Below are 19351 nucleotides of genomic sequence, written 5' to 3' on the forward strand. Positions count from 1 at the left end.
TACTACCTCCGTTGTAGAATATGAAGTGCATTAATTTGTGTAAAGTCAAACGTATGTTTGTTTGACAAGGATTATACCTGGACAGCATCTGCAGGGCAGATGATACCTGTGCTGCCGTCAAAACGCCAGCATATTTCAAGGGGGGCAGCGACTGGGAACCAGATCCTCTAACATTAAGAAGGAATGTTAGAGAAGCTACAATACTCTAACTTTCCTTTTTCTATTCATATGATTATGTCTAAAATGATTTAAATTAATTTGCAATTTGATGATCTACCGTACACATTTATAGTAATTATTATATGCAAACAAATTGACGATGAAATAAAATTAAAATTAAATTATTTATATCTACAGTAAATACCAATACTAAACAAACTATTAATTATCTACTAACAGTCTTCAACTTTTCTTCTTCATTTTACACTGGCCTAACACGGTGACATTCCTTCTCAATGTTAGAGGATCCGGTTCCCAGCGACTGGTGGTCTTCAAGGGTGCACATATTCAAGGGGCGGAGTTCGGATGGCTCTTAGTGGGGTTTTTGGGCTGGCAGACATGTCAAATGTCCCAACTCTCCTGGATGACCAGAGTTTGGTTCCGGTAAAATGTCCCAATTCTCCACGAGTTTGGTTCCGGTAAAATAACACGCAAAGAACCAGAACACACCACAGGCACATGATGATTTCAAATCATATAGGATCTAATATAGACGATTCACGGTTCATATTACCAAGAGGTCTGCAACAATGATCAAGTCTCACAACATCAAGTGCACTTTAATTTAGGCAACAGAACAAGACTCATTACACCTCCACATAGCTAGGCAAATAACGAAAGCAGTAGACTAAGAAGGCAACAGTACAGCATTCTTCTTCCCGAAGACAGACAGGTATGAAGGAAGAAATTTCTTAGCGCAGCCTCCTGGCCTCCCGCTCAGACTCGAGCAGGGTGAGGATGTCCCCCTCACGGACGGGTCCCTTGACGTTCCTCATGATGAGACGGTTCTGGTCATCCAGGAACTTGACTCTCACCTGGGTCACCTGACCCCTCGACCCCGTGCGGCCCATCACCTTGACCACAACCGCGAGCTTCACCTGCGTGTCCATGCTGCACAAACCATCGCAAAGGATTGATTGCATTAGGCAAAAACCATCAGAAACAACTAACATTCAGATGCACTTTCAAGCAGAACAGCTAGTGTACATACAATTCCATTGCACTTGAGATAGATCATACAGGAACATGTCTACTGTGTGTTGCCAGAATACATGAAAAACAGAAGCTGAAGAATGAGCTGACTGCAGGCAAGACTGAGCTTAAACAATCAAGGGAAGTGATCAGCAACAGTACGAAGGCTCTGCCAGACGGTGCTCTGAGCCGGCTGGACACATACAAGAAACTAGAATATAATGACTCAGTCAGGTCCCTATGTGGCTGAGCCTCGTCAGTCCATGGTTTCGCTACTTATAATAAGGCCTGATGTATTGCAGATTGAGTGTCCACAAGCAATGTGGTCTAAATATCCATGCCACTGCAATCTACAGCAGTGACCCTGCTTGATCTTTTGGTGCATTTGTTACCACATTCCATTTAACTTTTTACTGAAATGTGATTCAGAAACAATGCAGAGTTGCCTCTGTTTAGATGCAATCTAACTTTCAGAAACGTATCATTTTCAACCGCATATGTTCACTGGTTCAGATTTAATAACATGAAGTATCAATCAAGCTGGGAGCTGAGACCTGAGAACTAGGCACTCAAATTTCTGCACTTTACTCTAGCCCCCTGCATACTGCAAATCAAAGAGCGCGCACACAGATGACCGGCACCAAGTCGAGTTCAAGAGACGCTGATGCCTATGGTCGCCGCCGTCCAAAGATGGCTCCAACAATAATTACGTTTTACACAGAATAAGGCCCGATTCCTCCTCTATACTATACAAATCTTCAGCAAGAACCACCCCGAGGCATATTTCGAGATCTAAAGAGTAGCTGCCAATATCGGCACAAAACTAGGCACTGGAAGCGGAAGATGAAACAAGCATCTCTCAGAATCATCAGTAGTACGCATCAAACTAGACATGCCGGGAATCTCAACTAGCAACGAAATCAATCACAGTAACTAAATCGATCCAGCACAGAAAACGAAACCGACAGGTCCGTAGAGCCGGCCGTGAGGAGGCGTAGGGGAGGGATGGAGGAGGGGATAGGAACCTTTCTTCGGCTGTTGGGGATGGGACGACGGAGGAGGCGGCGCAAGCTTGTGCTACAACGGACGGAGGCGGCGGCGCAGGGAGGGGGGAGAGAAGAGAGGGTGGAACCCTAGCGCTCGTCCAATTCTTATACGCTGCCGGCGGCCTTGCAGAAGATTGGGCTCCAGGGCCGCGTCGCTCCTGTGCTAATGGGCCTAAACCAGCGCGCGAGACAACTCGACTGAAAAAGAGCGAGCGAGCGTACATCAATTTTTTTTCGAGTTGTTTCGCTTTCATCTATTTAAAAATCATGAATTTGATATATAAAAAAATATTCAGGAATTTAAAAGTTGCACACGGATTCAAAAGATTGTTCACGAATTCTATTTTTTCTGAGAACTTGAAAAAAAGCATGAATTTAAATGTTCATCGTGAAAAAAAGCATAAACTTGAAAAAAAGCATGAAGTTAATCGCAAATTTGGATAATCATCATGGATCCAAAACAAACTCCATCGATATGCAAAATGTTCATGAAATCAGAAAATGTATGCAAACAAATTTTGTAAAATGTCAACTGTTTGAGTTTTCAAACATTATTTCTCATAGTGATTAAAATTTGAAAAAATAATGTTCATCTATTCAAACAACTTTTCAAAAAAATCTGAAATTATTTTCATATTTCAAAAAATGTTCATGAAAACCAAAAACTACTCGCAAATTTGGAAAAATCTTCATGGATCCAACAAAAACTCCATGGATATGCAAAATGTTCATGAAATCATAAAATGTATGCAAAACAAATTTTGTAAAATGTCAACTTTTTGAGTTTCTAAACATTATTTCTAATGCTGAGTAATTTTTTTTAAAAATGTTCATGTATTCAAACAAATTTTCGAAAAATCTAAAATTATTTACATATTTCAAAAAATGTTCGTGAAAAACAAAAACTACTTGCAAATTTGGAAAATGTTCATGGATCCAAAAAAATCCATGGATATGAAACATTTTTCATGAAATCACAAAATGTATGCAAACAAATTTTGTAGAGTGTCAACTTTTTTGAATTTTTAAACATTATTTGAAATTCCGAGTAAAATTTTGCATATCCAGAACCTTCTTTGGAAAATGCACACACTTATTGAAGAAATGTAACCATTTTTAAATTATAAATTATTACTGAAATTTCAAGTAATTTAAAAACTGAATATTTTGAAAAAAAAACATGGATAATTTTTCTAAACACAAGATTTTTTGGAAAAGAAAACATTTTTTGAGGTCTTGGACATTTTTTGGATATTTTAAAAAAATTGTCAAAAAAAGAACCAAAAAAGAAAAATAAATCAAAGAAAACAAAAAATGAAAACCACAAAAAGAACTAGTAAATAAATGAAAAAAAAACTTGGCAGGAACCGTCTAGAAGATTCAACCGATAAAACCGGATTGGACCCCAAACCGTTCCAGCTAATCCCTCCCATTTGCCTCTTATTTGGCCAGCCCAACTTGGACGATGAACGGGCGATTGGACGGATATCTATCGCTATACATAGGAAATCACTAGTTAAGAGTTGCCCATTGCAAATGTCACTCTTCACCTTCTCAGTTGCTGACAAGTGACACACTACATGTGCACCATTTGATCACAATAAACATAGGCCATGACATTTACAGCTGAATGCAATCGGAACAAGGGGTGTGATACACCCATCCTGAAATCCTATAGAAGTACATCAATTTGGCACCTTGTACCAGAAATAAAACCCGATGTCCCTAACTCCCTATGATTATAAATGTCGGGAAGAGAATATGAACTATGATATATCTTTTTTTATATTTTTTGACGTATATCTTTCTATCCTAATACAAGGCGATGCTCATGCGAACGTTTCAGAAGTGGATACCTAAGGTAAAAAAAGGGGAGTTTCCTTGAGAAATTGGCACATCTGGAAGAAGCTAAAAAATATGTTCCAATGATTTACATATATAGGTATCTCACATGAAATTTGTTCTAACAAGCAAATAAGTTATTTAAACTTCAGGTTGAGGATTATCTTGCCCTTCTCACCCTTCTAGCTTGGTTCTCATACTACTTTTTTTCCTGTAAAACAATACTTCCAAATTGGAGTACCAAAATACGAGCAACAATATCAACAAATCTAAATTCTGACGCATTAGCATATTTGACATGAATAAGTAAAAGAAAAAACTATAGAGATGCAACATCAGTATAGAAGCTAATACATTTAACATGTATATTTGCCTGAAAAAACGAACCACCATACATCCTTTTTTGCAAAAATTATCACGATCTATTATCAAAATTTCACTAAAAATACAAAGCACCTCAAACATATGAAATAATACATCACAATTCTGAGACCACCGAATGACCACTAAAACCGCCAGAACTAGCAGCCGACGCCCCACTATCGCTGCTCCCCTATTGGGGTCAACTTGACCTTGAAGATGACAGTTGAGAAGTCTATGTATACATGTCCCTAAGGACACCATACATCCTTTAGACCCCCACCCCCATCCCCACTACGCCTACCCGACGAGTACCTTAATCATGATTCCTCTAATTACTAGATTGTAGCCTTCAACCCAATGGTATATATAGCGCCTTTTGGTTGCAACACAAGTTTCACGAAGCAAACCAAGAGATCAAGAACAAGGATATTTGCGTATGCACTCTGGAGTTAAAATTCGCCCAACATGCACATAGGGCGAGACTATTGGATCCATCATGAAAGGGACCAAGAGGAGACGATTACCAAATTGCATGCTCAGCTCCAGCAGACGCGGGAGGCTCGGGCTTTTGTTCACAGTAAGTGAACTCTAGGCATGATTTACTACATAGTATAGTGCCAATTTTGCTTCCTAAAATACTTGTGTGACTGGCTATGAGTATCTAGTTAGAATTGTCTTGATCTACTCTGATTTACAACAATAATAGTAATACAAAAATACACCTCTCTGAAATTATAGTAATAAACTAGTATCACATTTTTACATTTTACAACATGTAGCTAGATGAACCAAGTCGTATTCATCTAATATGATGAAAGGTTTCAATGGTACATATATCTAGCAGCAGAGGATGGAGTCCAATGGGTTCCTAGTGGGAGTCCCAGAGAGTTGTGTTGGGTACGTGCCTCTATGTCCTCCTCCTTATCGGCATGACCAACACAGTCGCACCGAGTTCTCATTAATGACCATGGATAAGAAGTTCGGCTCCCAAGAATGTTGAATAAATTTACTACACTTTACTATGCGAGTCGTCCAGTACACCTCTTTGTTTTTTCTTGAAAAGAAGAATCGAAGAAAAGAAAGAACCGAGGAAGAAAATGAAGAATAGGGGGGCCATAGCCCCCCCCCCTCCTTAAACCACGATTCATGTAATTATTCAAATGCATCGATGAAAGAGCTCTCGTGTTAGAACTAGGAAGGGTCAGATTGGTTATATAATTGTTCTCTATCTTTAAGACAGGTATATTGGGTCTAAGCACATGGCTAAATCCCAGATTCACTTCCAGGATTGGTGATGCACTATATTTATTTAGGAATGAAGTTCCCACGGGCTCGTGATATTGGTTGTCTTTGTGTTTATACTAGTGAAACAAGTAGTCCGATTTTATTGTATTATCAAATTAATGCATGTGCCACGTTGTGTAAACCGTTGGCCAAGTGAAGACCGCCACCGGGGAAATCAAAGAATAAACCTATGTGCCTTTGGACATCACTCGTACGAGATGTCTTTCGTTAAGATTAATTATATCATTTATCCTTCTACATAAGTATGCCTTGTTTGCATACTGCTTGGTATTATAGAGTCCTTTTACAATACATCAAATAAATTTTGGTCGTTTATTTTTGTGACGCAATGGTTCAGATGCATTAATACTACACTACAATTCGTGTAGTATATTCAAGATCTAGGCTATATTGGGAAGATCGTTGTTTTGACGAAGAAGCCCCCGACCGAGTTTGATAAATAGTTTGCTGCATGGGAGGGCAAGGAGTGGAGTAAATATACATCGACAGTTGAGTAGATACAGTCAAGTAAATGGTATAGGCAAGTACCAAATATTTTCTTACTAATATTGTATACATGGGATGAATGGATCAGCCTCATTCTTTGCATAGAATAATTAGTCTATGCATGTTTATTTAGTAGCATCATTCTTCTGCAATTTTCTTAACCATGATATCCAATGGTCCTCGTTCTTTTCATAAATAATTTGTCCATGGCTTTTTATTTAGTAGCATCATTGTCTATGTTCTTAACCATGACATGCAATGTTCTTAACCATGATATCTAATGCAGGAGTTCTCCCAGTTCCATGGCCCCAACTATAATACTAGACTAGTCCATCAAGGCTCGCGTTGCCGCGTCCGTCCATTCTAAAAATAATATTAGAAATATCTGAATGATATATGGGAATTTAAAATGAATTATATATTTTTAATGGTTCGAGATACATTGCTTCAAGTCCACAGCCATAGAGAAAGAATGTTTGATATTTTGACAGAAGAATGATTGCTTAATTAAGCAAGAACTCTGCTTGAATACGTAACTTCAAGTTCAGTTCTAACACTCTGAAGCAGTAAAACACCAATGATTTTGTGTCTACTTGCATTTGAACACCCAAGGGACGAATATATAGAAATGCGATCCTTCCTTCTGATAGAACGTATTTACAAATTCAAGGTCGGGTTTGATTGACCGGTCCACTGAACTAACACTGACACTACATACCCATTTGCCAATAATTTTTACCATTAGCAGGTGGTTTACGGGTACCGTTGTTTTGAATCATGGGTATATACTACTTCAGTTCTAATGAATGCGAGGATGTCTTTGAATATGACTCATTGCATCCAATCCAAATAGAATTGGAAATTCAGAATTAAGAAAAGCGCATAATATGCTGACTGCTGAGGCCTGGCAGCAATAGACGGGCAGATAAGAATTGTGTGACCCGTAAGAATCAGTCAAGAAAATACATTCACCTAATCAGAGAGAAAACTCTAGTCTGTATCTCCTCATGGTGTAGTGACCACCTGAAAAACACTCGTGTGACTCAAGTTCAGAGGAAGTACAAGGAAAAAGGGATTTACAGTGCTCGTACCTCATGTGTTTGTTTCCTGAAGTGAGCACACTGGAGAAACTGGATGTCGCTCACCGGAAATACATCGCCGTCGCCAGAGAGATCCCTTTGGAGTTGATTGCAAGAATTGGATCCGAGCCTCAGATGGAAGTGGTGGGAGGGGCTAATTCAGAGGGTTTCAGCGGCGTCTGCACACCATCTATTCTTCATCGCTTCTTTTTCTTCCCCTTCAGCGAGCACCTTAGCATCAAAGGAAGCTACCGGGAAACCATGAGGGGCATCTTCTTCCTGCCGTCGGGGGGTCGATGTTGTTCGAACAGTGATGGAGGATGGGAGGACAAGAGGAAGTAGAGGATGCGGTGGTCTGCTGCTGCTCAGGGAACGTGTACGGCGGTCGGGTATATGTTTTAGGGAAGGTGTGCGGTGGTGTGAGGAGGCCGTCGCCGCCGCCATCACCTGGAGAGGCATGCGGCCCTCGCGTGCTCCCTCCCCTGCCTCTGCGCTGACACCAACCGTCTATTCACGATCGCAGGCTACACAACGTCAGTGCATTAGAGGGCCTCCAAGTCGTTCATCGGAGCAGCAGCCCATTTAGTGTTGGGCCGTCCGGGACGCTTGAGGTGGAGTGGTAAAAGGCTGTCGGGCATGCACAGTGAAACGACGGGACAATCGACAACGTTGAATGAACTAATCCGACGGTTTAGAGAGCCAAATCGCTGTGGAGGGGCCTAGGTGGCTCAGTTTTACTGTTTTTCAATCTGTTTCTGATGCTCAGACTATTATAAGTCAGAGGGTTTGTGCATTCTTTATTCAGAGTTAATAAAACTGCTTTTTGAGAACAAAATGCAAGTTGACACTAAAACCGAGTTCCAGCATGATCTTGCAATGTGTCTTCAGGTATTTTGTTAATTCTTTCTCGCGCTGGGGTAAATGCAACTCTATTAGGCGCTTGCTTAAAAATGTCACTAGACACCATTACTGTCAGCTCAAACCTTGTTTACCATATTATAATGACCAAAATATACATGGACCAACATGTCATCTCTCCCTCTATCTCATTACGAAAAAGTGTGTATCCCACTTGATCCTAACAACATACATATTTTCCTCTAGAATTATTCGCTTGCTTACTCCTAACAAGTGAGGTTCACACTTATTATTGTAAGATTGAGAAAGCTAACATGTGGGTCTAGGAGTATTATGGTCATATAACATTTTCAATGGGTTTGACCTGACAATAATGTTGTCTAATGGCATTTTTGAGAAAACATCTAATGGAACGATGGAAATTTTGAGGTATCTAATGACATTTTTGAGCAAGCATCTCATTGAACGATGGCATTTTTGAGTAGTTGTAAATTCTGATGGCAAAACTGAGTAATGAGACACAATTAATGACATAAATGATAAAAACCCTTAAAAATAAAATAAAAATGATTAGGAGGAAGTTGAGGGGAACTGACAAAAGTTGCTTTTGGAAAACTTCCCCTAACTTTCAAGGAAAGTCCAAAAACTAGTTTTACAGAAAGATTTTTAAGGGCGTTGTTAGAGTTGCTCTTTTTCTAAAGAGAAAAATTCACTATAGGTCCTTTAACTTGCGTCGATGACCACTTTAGTCCCTGTAGTACAAAATACCCGAAATACCATCCCTAAACTTGTCCTAGGGGTTCACATACGGTCCATTATACTGTTTGGTCTATGTATTCGCTGATTTGGCAGCGTCAACTCGTGCCACGTGGGCGCTGACTGCTACCTCATCTCCAGCCGCTTGAATACGCAGGAAAACAGGGGGTCTTTTGCAAATTACGCACATAAAACAGCTGCCCCCTCCCCATCTGGTCGGATCGTGCGACCCTTCCCACCTGGTCGGACCGCCCCAACCTAGTCCGTCCCCGCCGCCACCTCCCTCCGCCGCCCTCTGCTGTCGCCGCTGCCTCCATTGCAATCTGCCAGTTGCAACGGGGAGGACTGGGATAAGCCACATCACTCCTCCTCCTGTTCTACGCCTTTCTTCGTCAAAAACACCACAACAAAGTAAAACTCCCAATGGCCGAACTGGCGGCGGCGCCCGCGGGGATGGACCCGCCCAACGGATTTTGTGCGGCCACTCGGACCTCCACAGCGTTCGCTCCAGCTCACGGCCGCGGCCGCGGCCTACGCCTTCTTGCTCCTCGCCTCCCCGACCGCCCCGCGCTCGTCGACGACGCCACAGGCATTGTCGTCTCCTACACGTCCGTCATCGCCTCCGCCCGCTCCCTTGCAGGCGGCCTCTGGTCCTCCCTCGGCCTCCGCCTGGGGACGTTGCCTTGGTCATCGCGCCCTCGGGCCTCGAGGTCCCCGTGCTCCACTCGGGCTCATGTCCATCGACGGCGTCGTGTCCTGTGTTTTGATTTTCGGTTTGAGATTTTCTCGCCCCAGCCGAGATGGCCGAATTTTGGCCATTTTTAAAAATTTTGACCAAATTTTCACCAAAATTTGACTAAAATTTAACCAAGATTTGTCAAATTTGACCAGTTTAGCCCGAAAGATAGATTTCGCCCCAGGCCGAGATGGCCGAAATTCGGCCGAAATCCAATTTTTTCGGGCAAAATTCAAAACACAGGTCGTGTCCCCCGCCAACCCGGCCTCAACCCCCAAGGAGTACGCGTACCAGGTTGCCCTCTTTAGGCCCGTCGTCGCGTTCGCGGCCCCCGAGGTCGCCGCCAAGCTGCCCGGGCACGTCAGGTGCATCGTCCTCGGGTCCGATGCGTACGAGAGTCTGTCCTGTGCAGGCGCAAAGGCGGCTCCTCCGCCGGCCTTCACGCTGCTCCCACTCCCCCTGTTCCACGTCTTCGGGTTCATGATGGTTTTGCGCTCCATGTCCATGGGGGACACGGCCGTGCTCATGGAGCGCTTCGACTTCGGTGCCGCTGCGTGTGATAGAGCGGTACCGCATCACGCTGCTGCCCGCGGCGCGGCCCGTCCTGGCGGCCATGATAAAGTCCGAGGAGGCACGCCGCCGCGACCTCTCCTTTCTCCTCGTCATCGCCGTCGGTGGCGCGCCCCTTGGCCGGGAGGTCGCCGAGCGCTTCGCCGCTGTCTTCACCAACGTCCAGATTGTTCAGGTTAAGCATCAGACTCCATCCAGGCTACAGAATCTACTACCCTATAAAAGCACGAAAGGGCGGAGAACCAAATCATCTCAACCATCAACCATGCTGATCTAATGGTCCAAATCGGCTTGTGGCATCAAACATGTTTAACACTGTAATTACCCACCACTGCCATTGGTTATAACCATGTTTGTTTAGCTCCTACAGAAAAAAGGCCTCTGGATCCCCTCTCCATCGTCACGCCCGCCCACGATCTCCTATTACCCTCGCAAACCATCAGGTAGTTTCGCCCCCACCAGCCCCTTCCCGCACCACCACCCTTCTCTCCCGCTTGCGTGGTCTTTGCCCCGCCCAAACCTCCCACATGGTCTTCATGCTCATGGCCGCCGCCTGGCCCGCCTCTGGAAACCGGCACCATCACGCGGCCAAATCTTCGGCTCCATCCCCTGCATCGCTGCCTTGCTTTGCTCCAAGAACGGCGGCCCCATGTCCCTGCTAGCGTCCATGACTCAACACCCTACACCCTGTGACCGGAGTAGGAGAGGACTTGCTCGAACATGGCAATCCCGGGCCTGTGCCTGCACTCTACACCACCCCTCTGCTCCGGTCACTTCAGCAAGCGACGCCACCGACGGAACCGAGCAGGGGCTTCTCCATCGCGCTGACAAAAGAGAGGTGATCGTCGAGGAGTTCTTCTGACGCGCTGCACGTAGAAACAAATCAATGTAAGCATCAGACCCTCACATGTGATTTCTGATGTCCAATTATTTGTGTTGTCGTCGGCGTATCCCGGTAAGATCAGCAATACGATGCATCCCATTCTTGGTTACGTTTCTTACTTCATCTGATAAGGCCAGAGTAATTTATGAAATAAACTAACGCTTCTGCCGCACGGCGTTGACAGTTTTCAGAATCATGAAAAAAATTAACGCTTTGTCTGTTCAATCCAAGTCGGGACGCGAGCCGCCATGCCGCCCGTGCATGTAGACTACGCACCGCGATCAGCCGCCTCTGAGCCTCGTGTAGCGCGCCGTCGTCATCAGCGGCGGCGCCAGGTGATCCCGACGGGAGTGGGAGGATCTACAGCGTCCGTCCTCACTGTTCTTGGTGCTTCTCTGGCGCTGAGTGTGGTCCTGTCCTGCGCGCTGTTCTACATCGTCGGCCAGAAAAGCGAGTCTGGTCCGTCCGGGGAGAAGCAGGAAAACCTACAGGCCAGAAAAACGAGCATACAACTTGTGATGCAATTTTGAGGTCTGTAGGTTTACGTGGTTCTGATCTGATTGTTGCATTTTTTGTTCTGTTTCCATTCTTCAGTGAAAGATCTAAATGTAATCTTCTATATGTCCTTCATGTTTTGTCCGACACAGCCTTGTTCCAGCCTTGTTAGTATAATTGTTACGCCGTGTTGTGCCATGGTGATTTGTCTATAACTGAATTCAAAATGATCTCAAAGTTGGCATGTGCGAGTGCCTGCGATATTCTCTGGTTGCAGTTTCTCCAATGCTGAATGTTTAGTCTCTTGAGACTCCAGATTGCCTTCACTTGGACGAACTTGAGCTAGCGGCTGTCGCAACATCGGTCGTCTCCTCCCCTTCCGACCGTTGGTAATTTACGGATGCTTCCTGACTTCTATTATCAGTTTAAAAAATATGCAAGTATTCACCTTTCTTTTGCAATGTTGGCCAGTTTAAATATGTCTGTTCAATACCCATTTATACTTCCACACGGTTTTAGACTCTTGATAAAATCACGATAGCTGCAACGTGATTCTTTCTGTAGCTTGTCTTTCACACTTGGAAACAATAGAATAGAAAATAGAATTATGTGTTTTATACATTCAATTAACCTTTTTTGTCTTATTATCCTTTGTATTTAACCATTTGCAATTTTTGATTCTTGCATTGCTTCTGTTATAGTACTATTATACTTTCAATTAACTGTTTCGAAATTATGAGCTTTCTATTATTTTTTAGTAGTCCATATATGATAGAGATATATGGAAATTGCAATTCTTTAGTGTCATATATTTATAAAATCATGGTTCCCATGCCTGGTCAGGGTTGAGGCTCCTTCGAATTTTTTCTTCTCATATGTTAAAACTTATTTGACAGTTGTGCTTTAAAACACAGATCAACAAGAATTATCCAGATGCACATCCATTTGTGTCAGGGGATTGTTCCTCGATTGAGGACCTAACGAACTCATCTGCCAATGGGAATGCAGAAAGTAGCCATACTCACAAACTTGAAAAGAAAAGTAGCCAACCATTGTATAAGAAGAAAGCAAAATTCCTCGCGAAACTTCGTGTCGCCCGACAACAAAAGAAGTCTAAAGTTCTAGGTAGTGTTAACCACGCCCAGGTAGCACGGTCAGATGCTTCTTCTTCAATAGGCCTGAACCGTCGATACCGACGATGACCGCCGTGGTCGTCCATGAATCCTGAACCACAGTCACCGGGAACGGCTGCCAGTTTGGCATGGTGATCAAGGAGGTCCTTCGCAGGCAAGGCGCTCATGGGTAGTCCACCACTGGTGCCCTTGTGATTTGCTTCATTGGTACTCCCTCCGTCCGCGAATAAGTGTACTTCTACCTTTTGTGCTAAGTCAAAGTTTTAAAATTTTGACCAACTTTATAGAAAAGAGTAGTAACATATATGACATCAAATTGGTATATTATGAAACTACATTTCAAAATGAATCTAGTGATCCTAATTTAGTGCCATAAATACTGCTACTTTTTCCTATAAAATTGGTCAAAGTTTTAAAACTTTGACTTAAAACAAAAGCTAGATGTACACTTATTCGTGGACGGAGGGAGTATTTGTAAGCAGAAGAACTGTTTTTACTATCATAATTTTCATCCTTGCCTGATTTTTTTAGCAGTACTTAAGCTTATATTCCGTTTGTACTCATATTAATTGTGATGATATTAAGGTTGTGATAATGTACATTTTTTTGAATATTTACTATGGAGCAAGGACCACAACCCTTTATTAATGAAATAAAAGAGTTAACCACTGTACGAGCAGACCAGCCAGTCTCAAGTCCAGAAGTTAGAAGGAATCTACATTATACCTACCTATATTTACATGAGGGTGTTGACCCAAGCTAAGACCTGTTGTTTGATGCTATCTCTAGGCCTATGCGCTAGAAGATGAATATCATGTACAAATTTACATTTCCAGGTAGCAAAAGAAGCACGCTCTCCCCTGACAGTTCTTCCATTCCTTAATATCCAAATGTTCCAAGTTGCCATGAGCATAAACTCGAAGAACAAAGGATGCCCAAACCTTGACCTTGCTTGATATATGCATTGATGGACATCAGAGCCATGGGTCCTGTCAATCTGAAGGTAATTCCAAACCCTGTAGCTAAAATTAATTACATTGGAAAAACAGATGGGTCCTATCTTCATGGAGGTATGTGTTACATATAACATAGAGATTATCATCACTTGGGGACCTCCGGTGCCTTCTCACTAGCATGTCCTTGGTGTTGAGCCTGTCAAAAAACAGTAACCATGCAAAAACCTTTTTTTTCATTGTGCATCTACTTCTCCATAACCATTTACATGATTGGATTGTAGGAAGTTGAGAGTATAACGTACATTTTATCCCGCTGGCATATACTTCCTCCGTTTTTAAATATAAGTCTTTTTAGAAATTTCAATATGGAGTACATACAGATGTATATAGACGTAGTTTAGACTGTAGATTCACTCTCCATGTGTATATTTAGGAACGGAGGGAGTATATATATAGGTCGAAAGAACAATCAACGGCAGCGCAAGAACAATGAGAATAAAGCCGGGAAGTTAAATTCAATGCCTTTGTACATTAAAAAGTTTTTTTTGATTATAGCTTTTCTAAAACTTCAAGTATAAATATGTTTGTAATATTTCTAACTTCTATGATTGGATCATTTTATCTATATACGTGATTTTTCACGTGCAAGCTTACTAACTTGAAAAGTATGGTACCATGTCATATGATGAACGTTACCATGGCTGTTTTTTCTTCTTGTCATCTTCTTACAGTACCATCGAGAACTGCCAATATACGATACGATACATGCTGGCAAGGGGTATTTGATAGAAGTAGATGTATGTCTAAAAAGAGCATTAATCGAGACGTGCATTGCACGTGCAAGCTTACTAGTACTACTAAATCTTCCATACAGGCTAGAGAATACTACTAAATCTTCCATGCAGGCCGGGCAGGAGGAGGAGGAGCCGTGGAGTGTGGAAGCCTGAGGCGATCTACGTGTGTGATTTAACCCTAATAAAATCGTTTTGTGATTTTGTGGGCCATATGAGGACCTGGAGAGATCGATCGGATCGCAAACGGCACTGCTGGAGGGAGAAGGATGGGGCGCACAACTTCCTAGGAGCATCCTGTGATCTTCCTTTTTCGGCCGTGCACTCAGACTAGAAAGGGACGCGGATTTTTCGAGCACCTGCGCCGGGGCCGCGTTATCCTGGCGGTCGAATAGTCGCGGTTTACCTAGAGATGTCCGACAGGAATACTGGTTTAGCCTACGTATTACCCTCGTCGTAGGGTAACAGCATCACGGGTAGGCTCTGCACATTTTTGTCTTCTATAGGCAATTGCCCGTGCGTTGCAACAGGAGTATAAACATTTTAGTAGATTAGCCCCTGACTACATATCTATTATTGTATTATTGGTTTTGAGAATCCACGTATATTAATATATTGATACGCTAATATCTTATCAAATCTTTGTATGCAATCGCCATGATTTATCAGCCATTTTATTGCTAAGCACTTATTTGGTAAGAATTTAATGACTTGCCAACAAAACATGTATTTATTTTGGTAAGTTAATAAACATGAGACAATTGAATGGATGGGAGAAAAATCAAATATGGGAGGAAAAAATCAAAAAGAATAAGGAAAGAGTGGGACGTATATATGGAAGGTTGGACGAAAAAGAGGTGAAATGAGAACCTTACGATCTTTTTAAGTATAGGGATATTGATACGCTAAAATCTTACCAAATCTTTGTATGCAATCGTCATGATTTCTTTGCCATTTTATTGTTAAGCACTTATTTGGTAAGAATTTAATGACTTGCCAACAAAATATGTGTTTATTTTGGTAAGATAATAAACATGAGACAATTGAATGGATGGGAGAAAAATCAAATATGGGAGGAAAAAATCAAAGAGGATAAGGAAAGAGTGGGATGTATATATGAAAAGTTAGACGAAAGAGAGATGAAATGAGAATCTTACGTTCTTTTTAAGTAGTAGAGATTTAATGACTTGCCAACAAAATATGTATTTATTTTGATAAGTTAATAAATATGAGACAATTGAATGGATGAGAGAAAAATCAAATATGGGTGGAAAAAATAAAAAAGGATAAGGAAAGAGTGGGACGTATATATGGAAGGTTGGACGAAAGAAAGGTGAAATAGGAACCGCGACTGGCGATCCATTCTTAGCAAGCCGGCAGATCGATGGAGGGGGGGCGGCGGCGGATCTATCCCCGGGCGCCCGAGCGTCTGCCCGCTCCTATTCCCCAGGAACGCGAGCGTCCGCCCATCCATATCCCCCAAAGAACTCCTCTTCATCCATTGACGGGAGGCGGGAGGAACCTGATTCAGGACTGGCGGCTGGAACGCGAGGGTCTCGTTTCGCCCGGATCCCAGGTATGCGCCGTCCCCTTTATGCCTCCGCTAGATTCGATAGTTTCCTCAGAGAAAGAAAGATTCATTTCTTTGCCTCCCGAAACTAAATCCAGTCATCATCTTCCCGTTCTAAATCCGGTAGTTTCCATTTATTAGCACGAGCGAGGAAGGAAAAAATGGTGTGAGGGGCGTTGGTGTAGAGCGCTGGATTTACGATTCGACGCTTATTTGGCCTGATTCATTTCATAAACTTATGCATGAATATATCTTTTCCCCCCGGTTCCAGGCGTATTATTGCTGAATGTCGCAGTTCGGCAGAACATGCCATACCCATCTCATCCATGGTGCCCGACAGTTACTACATTTTTATATTCAGTTTTGCTAAAGCACATCTAGATGTGCTATAAGTATTGCACATCTAAGTCCTATGTCATTGATCTTATGTTGAGATTCGTGTAGATATTTTCTTTTTTCTTTTTCTTTCTATGCTTAACTCACTCACTTAGATGTGCAATAACTAGAGCACATCTAGATGCTTTTATATTTTGATACTCCGGCCATAATATGATTTATTTATACCCACTCAAAAACCTAGATACAAAAAGGCGTGGCTCGCCGTGGTATTTGTATTTCCAGATTAAGCGTAATCTGGACATATCTTATTGTATTTGCATCACTCCAAAATCATGATGTTTTCAAGAAACATTCATCTGTGCATAATGAAGATTTTTTTTTAAAATTATGACGAATTTTATAGCAAATTCAAAAACTATACACCCTAATGTTTAAAAATCAAAACTATAACCCGTCGGCCTCTCGCGGGTGTTGGCCGAAGTGAGCTTTTTAGCCTCCAGTCGGCCGAAAAGTGGTCAGCTGGGCTGAAAATAGTAACTTCGGCTTACTGTTGACCGAAAAGTGATCTTCGGCTTCGTGAAGGCCGAAGAGTGCCGGAGCCATCCAGGCCCTTTGCCTCGCTGCAGCTGCACGTACACTGGCTGGCTGGCTTGCTGCCATATGCATGCAGCAGCCTTTACTCGTGGATATGGACTCAATCTCACACGCATGCAGCTGCACGTACCTTGCCGTTCCATCCATCGATCTTATATGGCATTATCTAATCACGCGCAGCTGGCCGTTGGTGGCTTGGTGCTACTGATTATCTAATCGCATGTACTAATGCATGTCCCAGACGTTCGCCTCGCTGCAGTTACAGACTCGTTGGAATTGACCCGTCGTTCCATCCACCCATCCATCGATCTCACATGGCATGCAAAGTTTGTACGTCCACCACGTGCCTGTTCATCTGGTGATGGAGACGGTACCGCGTGTGCATGTACTATCTATGTAGACTAGTAATAGTGCTTTGCATGTGGATATACTATCTACGTATACTAGTAGCAGTGCAGGATTATTGTGCAAGTGCATGGTCGGTACTAGTAGTGTGTGTTAGAGCAACTCCTACCTGCCGATCCAAACGGATAAAAAGTGGCCGTTTGAATCGGCCGAGCGAGTGCATGTGTCCGATTTTTCGTTTGGGTCGACGCATGCACTCAACGCTGGCAGGACGTTTGGATCGACGCATGCACCCAACGTTGGCAGGACCAGACCTCCCAATTGGGAGAGTCGGCCGCGTACGCCGCCATCCGCCGCTGCTCTGCCGTGAGCAGCTCGTGCTGGCCCGATTATTAAGATCAATCTAGGAGATGCACATCTACAAGAAAAGAGTGGTGTCTACCTACCCTTATAAACCGAAAACATTAACAATTTAGAGATCGTGGTTGGCTTAGTCGGTCGCGGTTTGGGTTTGGGTACGCACTTCAACCGAAACAGATACGCGTGACTGATTTAGGTCGGCCGGTTGGAGTTGCTCTTATAGCCGTGTACTACATGCTGCAGGTGATTAGATAATACAGTAGCACCAACGGCCAGCTGCGCGATGATTAGATAATGCCATGTGAGATCAATGGATGGAACAACATGTACGTGCAGCAGCATGCATATGAGATGAGTCCATATCCACGAGCAGAGGCTGCTGCATGCATATGGCAGCAAGCCTGCCAACCAGCGTACATGCAGCTGCAGCGAGGCGTACGGCTCCGGCACTCTTCGGCCTTCACGAAGCCGAAGACCACACTCTTCGGTCTACACAGGGCCGAAGACCACTCTTCGGCCAGCAGTAAGCCGAAGCTGGTATCTTTGGCCCAACTGGCCACTCTTTGGCTAACAGGAGGCAGAAGAGCTCACTTCGGCCAACGGTGCACCGAAAAAACCCTTTTCGGCCAACAGGAGGCCGACGGGGTCATAGTTTTGATTTTTATGTATTAGGACGTATAGTTTCCGAATTTGTTATAAAATTCATCGTACTTTCAAAAAAAAATCCATAATGAATGTTTGTTCCAGATGATATGTGCGGCTACATCCAAACATAAGTTTCAGACACCTGAGATTTTTTTTTTAAATTTCTCACACCATATACTTGTTGTGATATTCGATGACCTGGAACATGCAGGCATACCTAAAACTGATGTGATCGGGCGTTCAATATCACCCATATACGTTTATGGAAACTATTGGCGTAGTATAAACATTTGTTATTATTCATGGCAGAAATATGGACATGTTTTTAACAGTTATTTTTCAATATAATTGCTTATTTTTCGTTTCTTAACATGTAGGCCATGGATTGCCCACTTTGCAAAAACCCGCCTGCCGTATGTGGAGATCTCGAAGGACCATCCTGCCACATTTCAGTTCCAACGACAACCTTCTGCACATTCAGAGCACCGGTTAAATGTAGAACTCTTCAGGACGGATAAACAAAATCGTTGATTTCTATACTACAGCTGTTACCCAACAAACACCTTGGCGCAACCAATGTAAAAAAAAGGCTAACTACAGTGATGTTCGATCATGGAGATAGGAGGACCAGGATTCATGGTCCTGGCTGGCAGATGTTTAGACATATGCAGCTCCAGTGACTATATCTAAGTTTGGTTGGCACGGTTTTACTAATGGAGTAATGGTCATCTGTCCCGCCTTGAAAAGTCTGCTCTAAATATGAGTAGTTCATCTCGGATTTTACTTGCGCAATAACATGATTGGAAAATAAACACTAAACTTCAACGGCAGCAATTCGTGATACAGGATCACAAAGCATGTTGTGGGTTCACCATTGATAGATCACACCATCGCCACCGCTTCCTCCCGGTTGTCCTATTACACATCATGTGCCTGGCACATGCAAGCAGTTCATGTGCCTCGCACGTACCATTTCAGAGTTGAAACCCCTCAGCGCTTCTGCATCCT

The 19351-nt window shown here is 43.0% G+C and overlaps 1 protein-coding gene, 1 long non-coding RNA gene and 1 pseudogene across 2 annotated transcripts; 2 read left to right on the forward strand and 1 right to left on the reverse strand.

The window, feature by feature from the left end:
• Positions 1-682: 682 nt before the first annotated feature.
• On the reverse strand, positions 683-2349 carry LOC119270770 (40S ribosomal protein S28). The gene is made up of 2 exons (XM_037552825.1): positions 2217-2349; positions 683-1110 (listed from the first exon to the last, which is right to left on the reverse strand). Exon 2 carries the CDS (start codon positions 1107-1109, stop codon positions 912-914), a length of 198 nt encoding a protein of 65 aa, XP_037408722.1. The 5' UTR covers position 1110; positions 2217-2349; the 3' UTR covers positions 683-911.
• A 7000-nt stretch (positions 2350-9349) lies between these two features.
• On the forward strand, positions 9350-14646 carry LOC119273320 (annotated as a pseudogene).
• A 1239-nt stretch (positions 14647-15885) lies between these two features.
• On the forward strand, positions 15886-19073 carry LOC119273709. The gene is made up of 2 exons (XR_005134951.1): positions 15886-16066; positions 18721-19073. It is a non-coding gene; the product is annotated as an uncharacterized LOC119273709 (long non-coding RNA).
• Positions 19074-19351: the final 278 nt, after the last annotated feature.

This window comes from Triticum dicoccoides, chromosome 3A (genome assembly GCF_002162155.2).
Source record: "Triticum dicoccoides isolate Atlit2015 ecotype Zavitan chromosome 3A, WEW_v2.0, whole genome shotgun sequence".
Classification (NCBI taxonomy): domain Eukaryota; kingdom Viridiplantae; phylum Streptophyta; class Magnoliopsida; order Poales; family Poaceae; genus Triticum; species Triticum dicoccoides.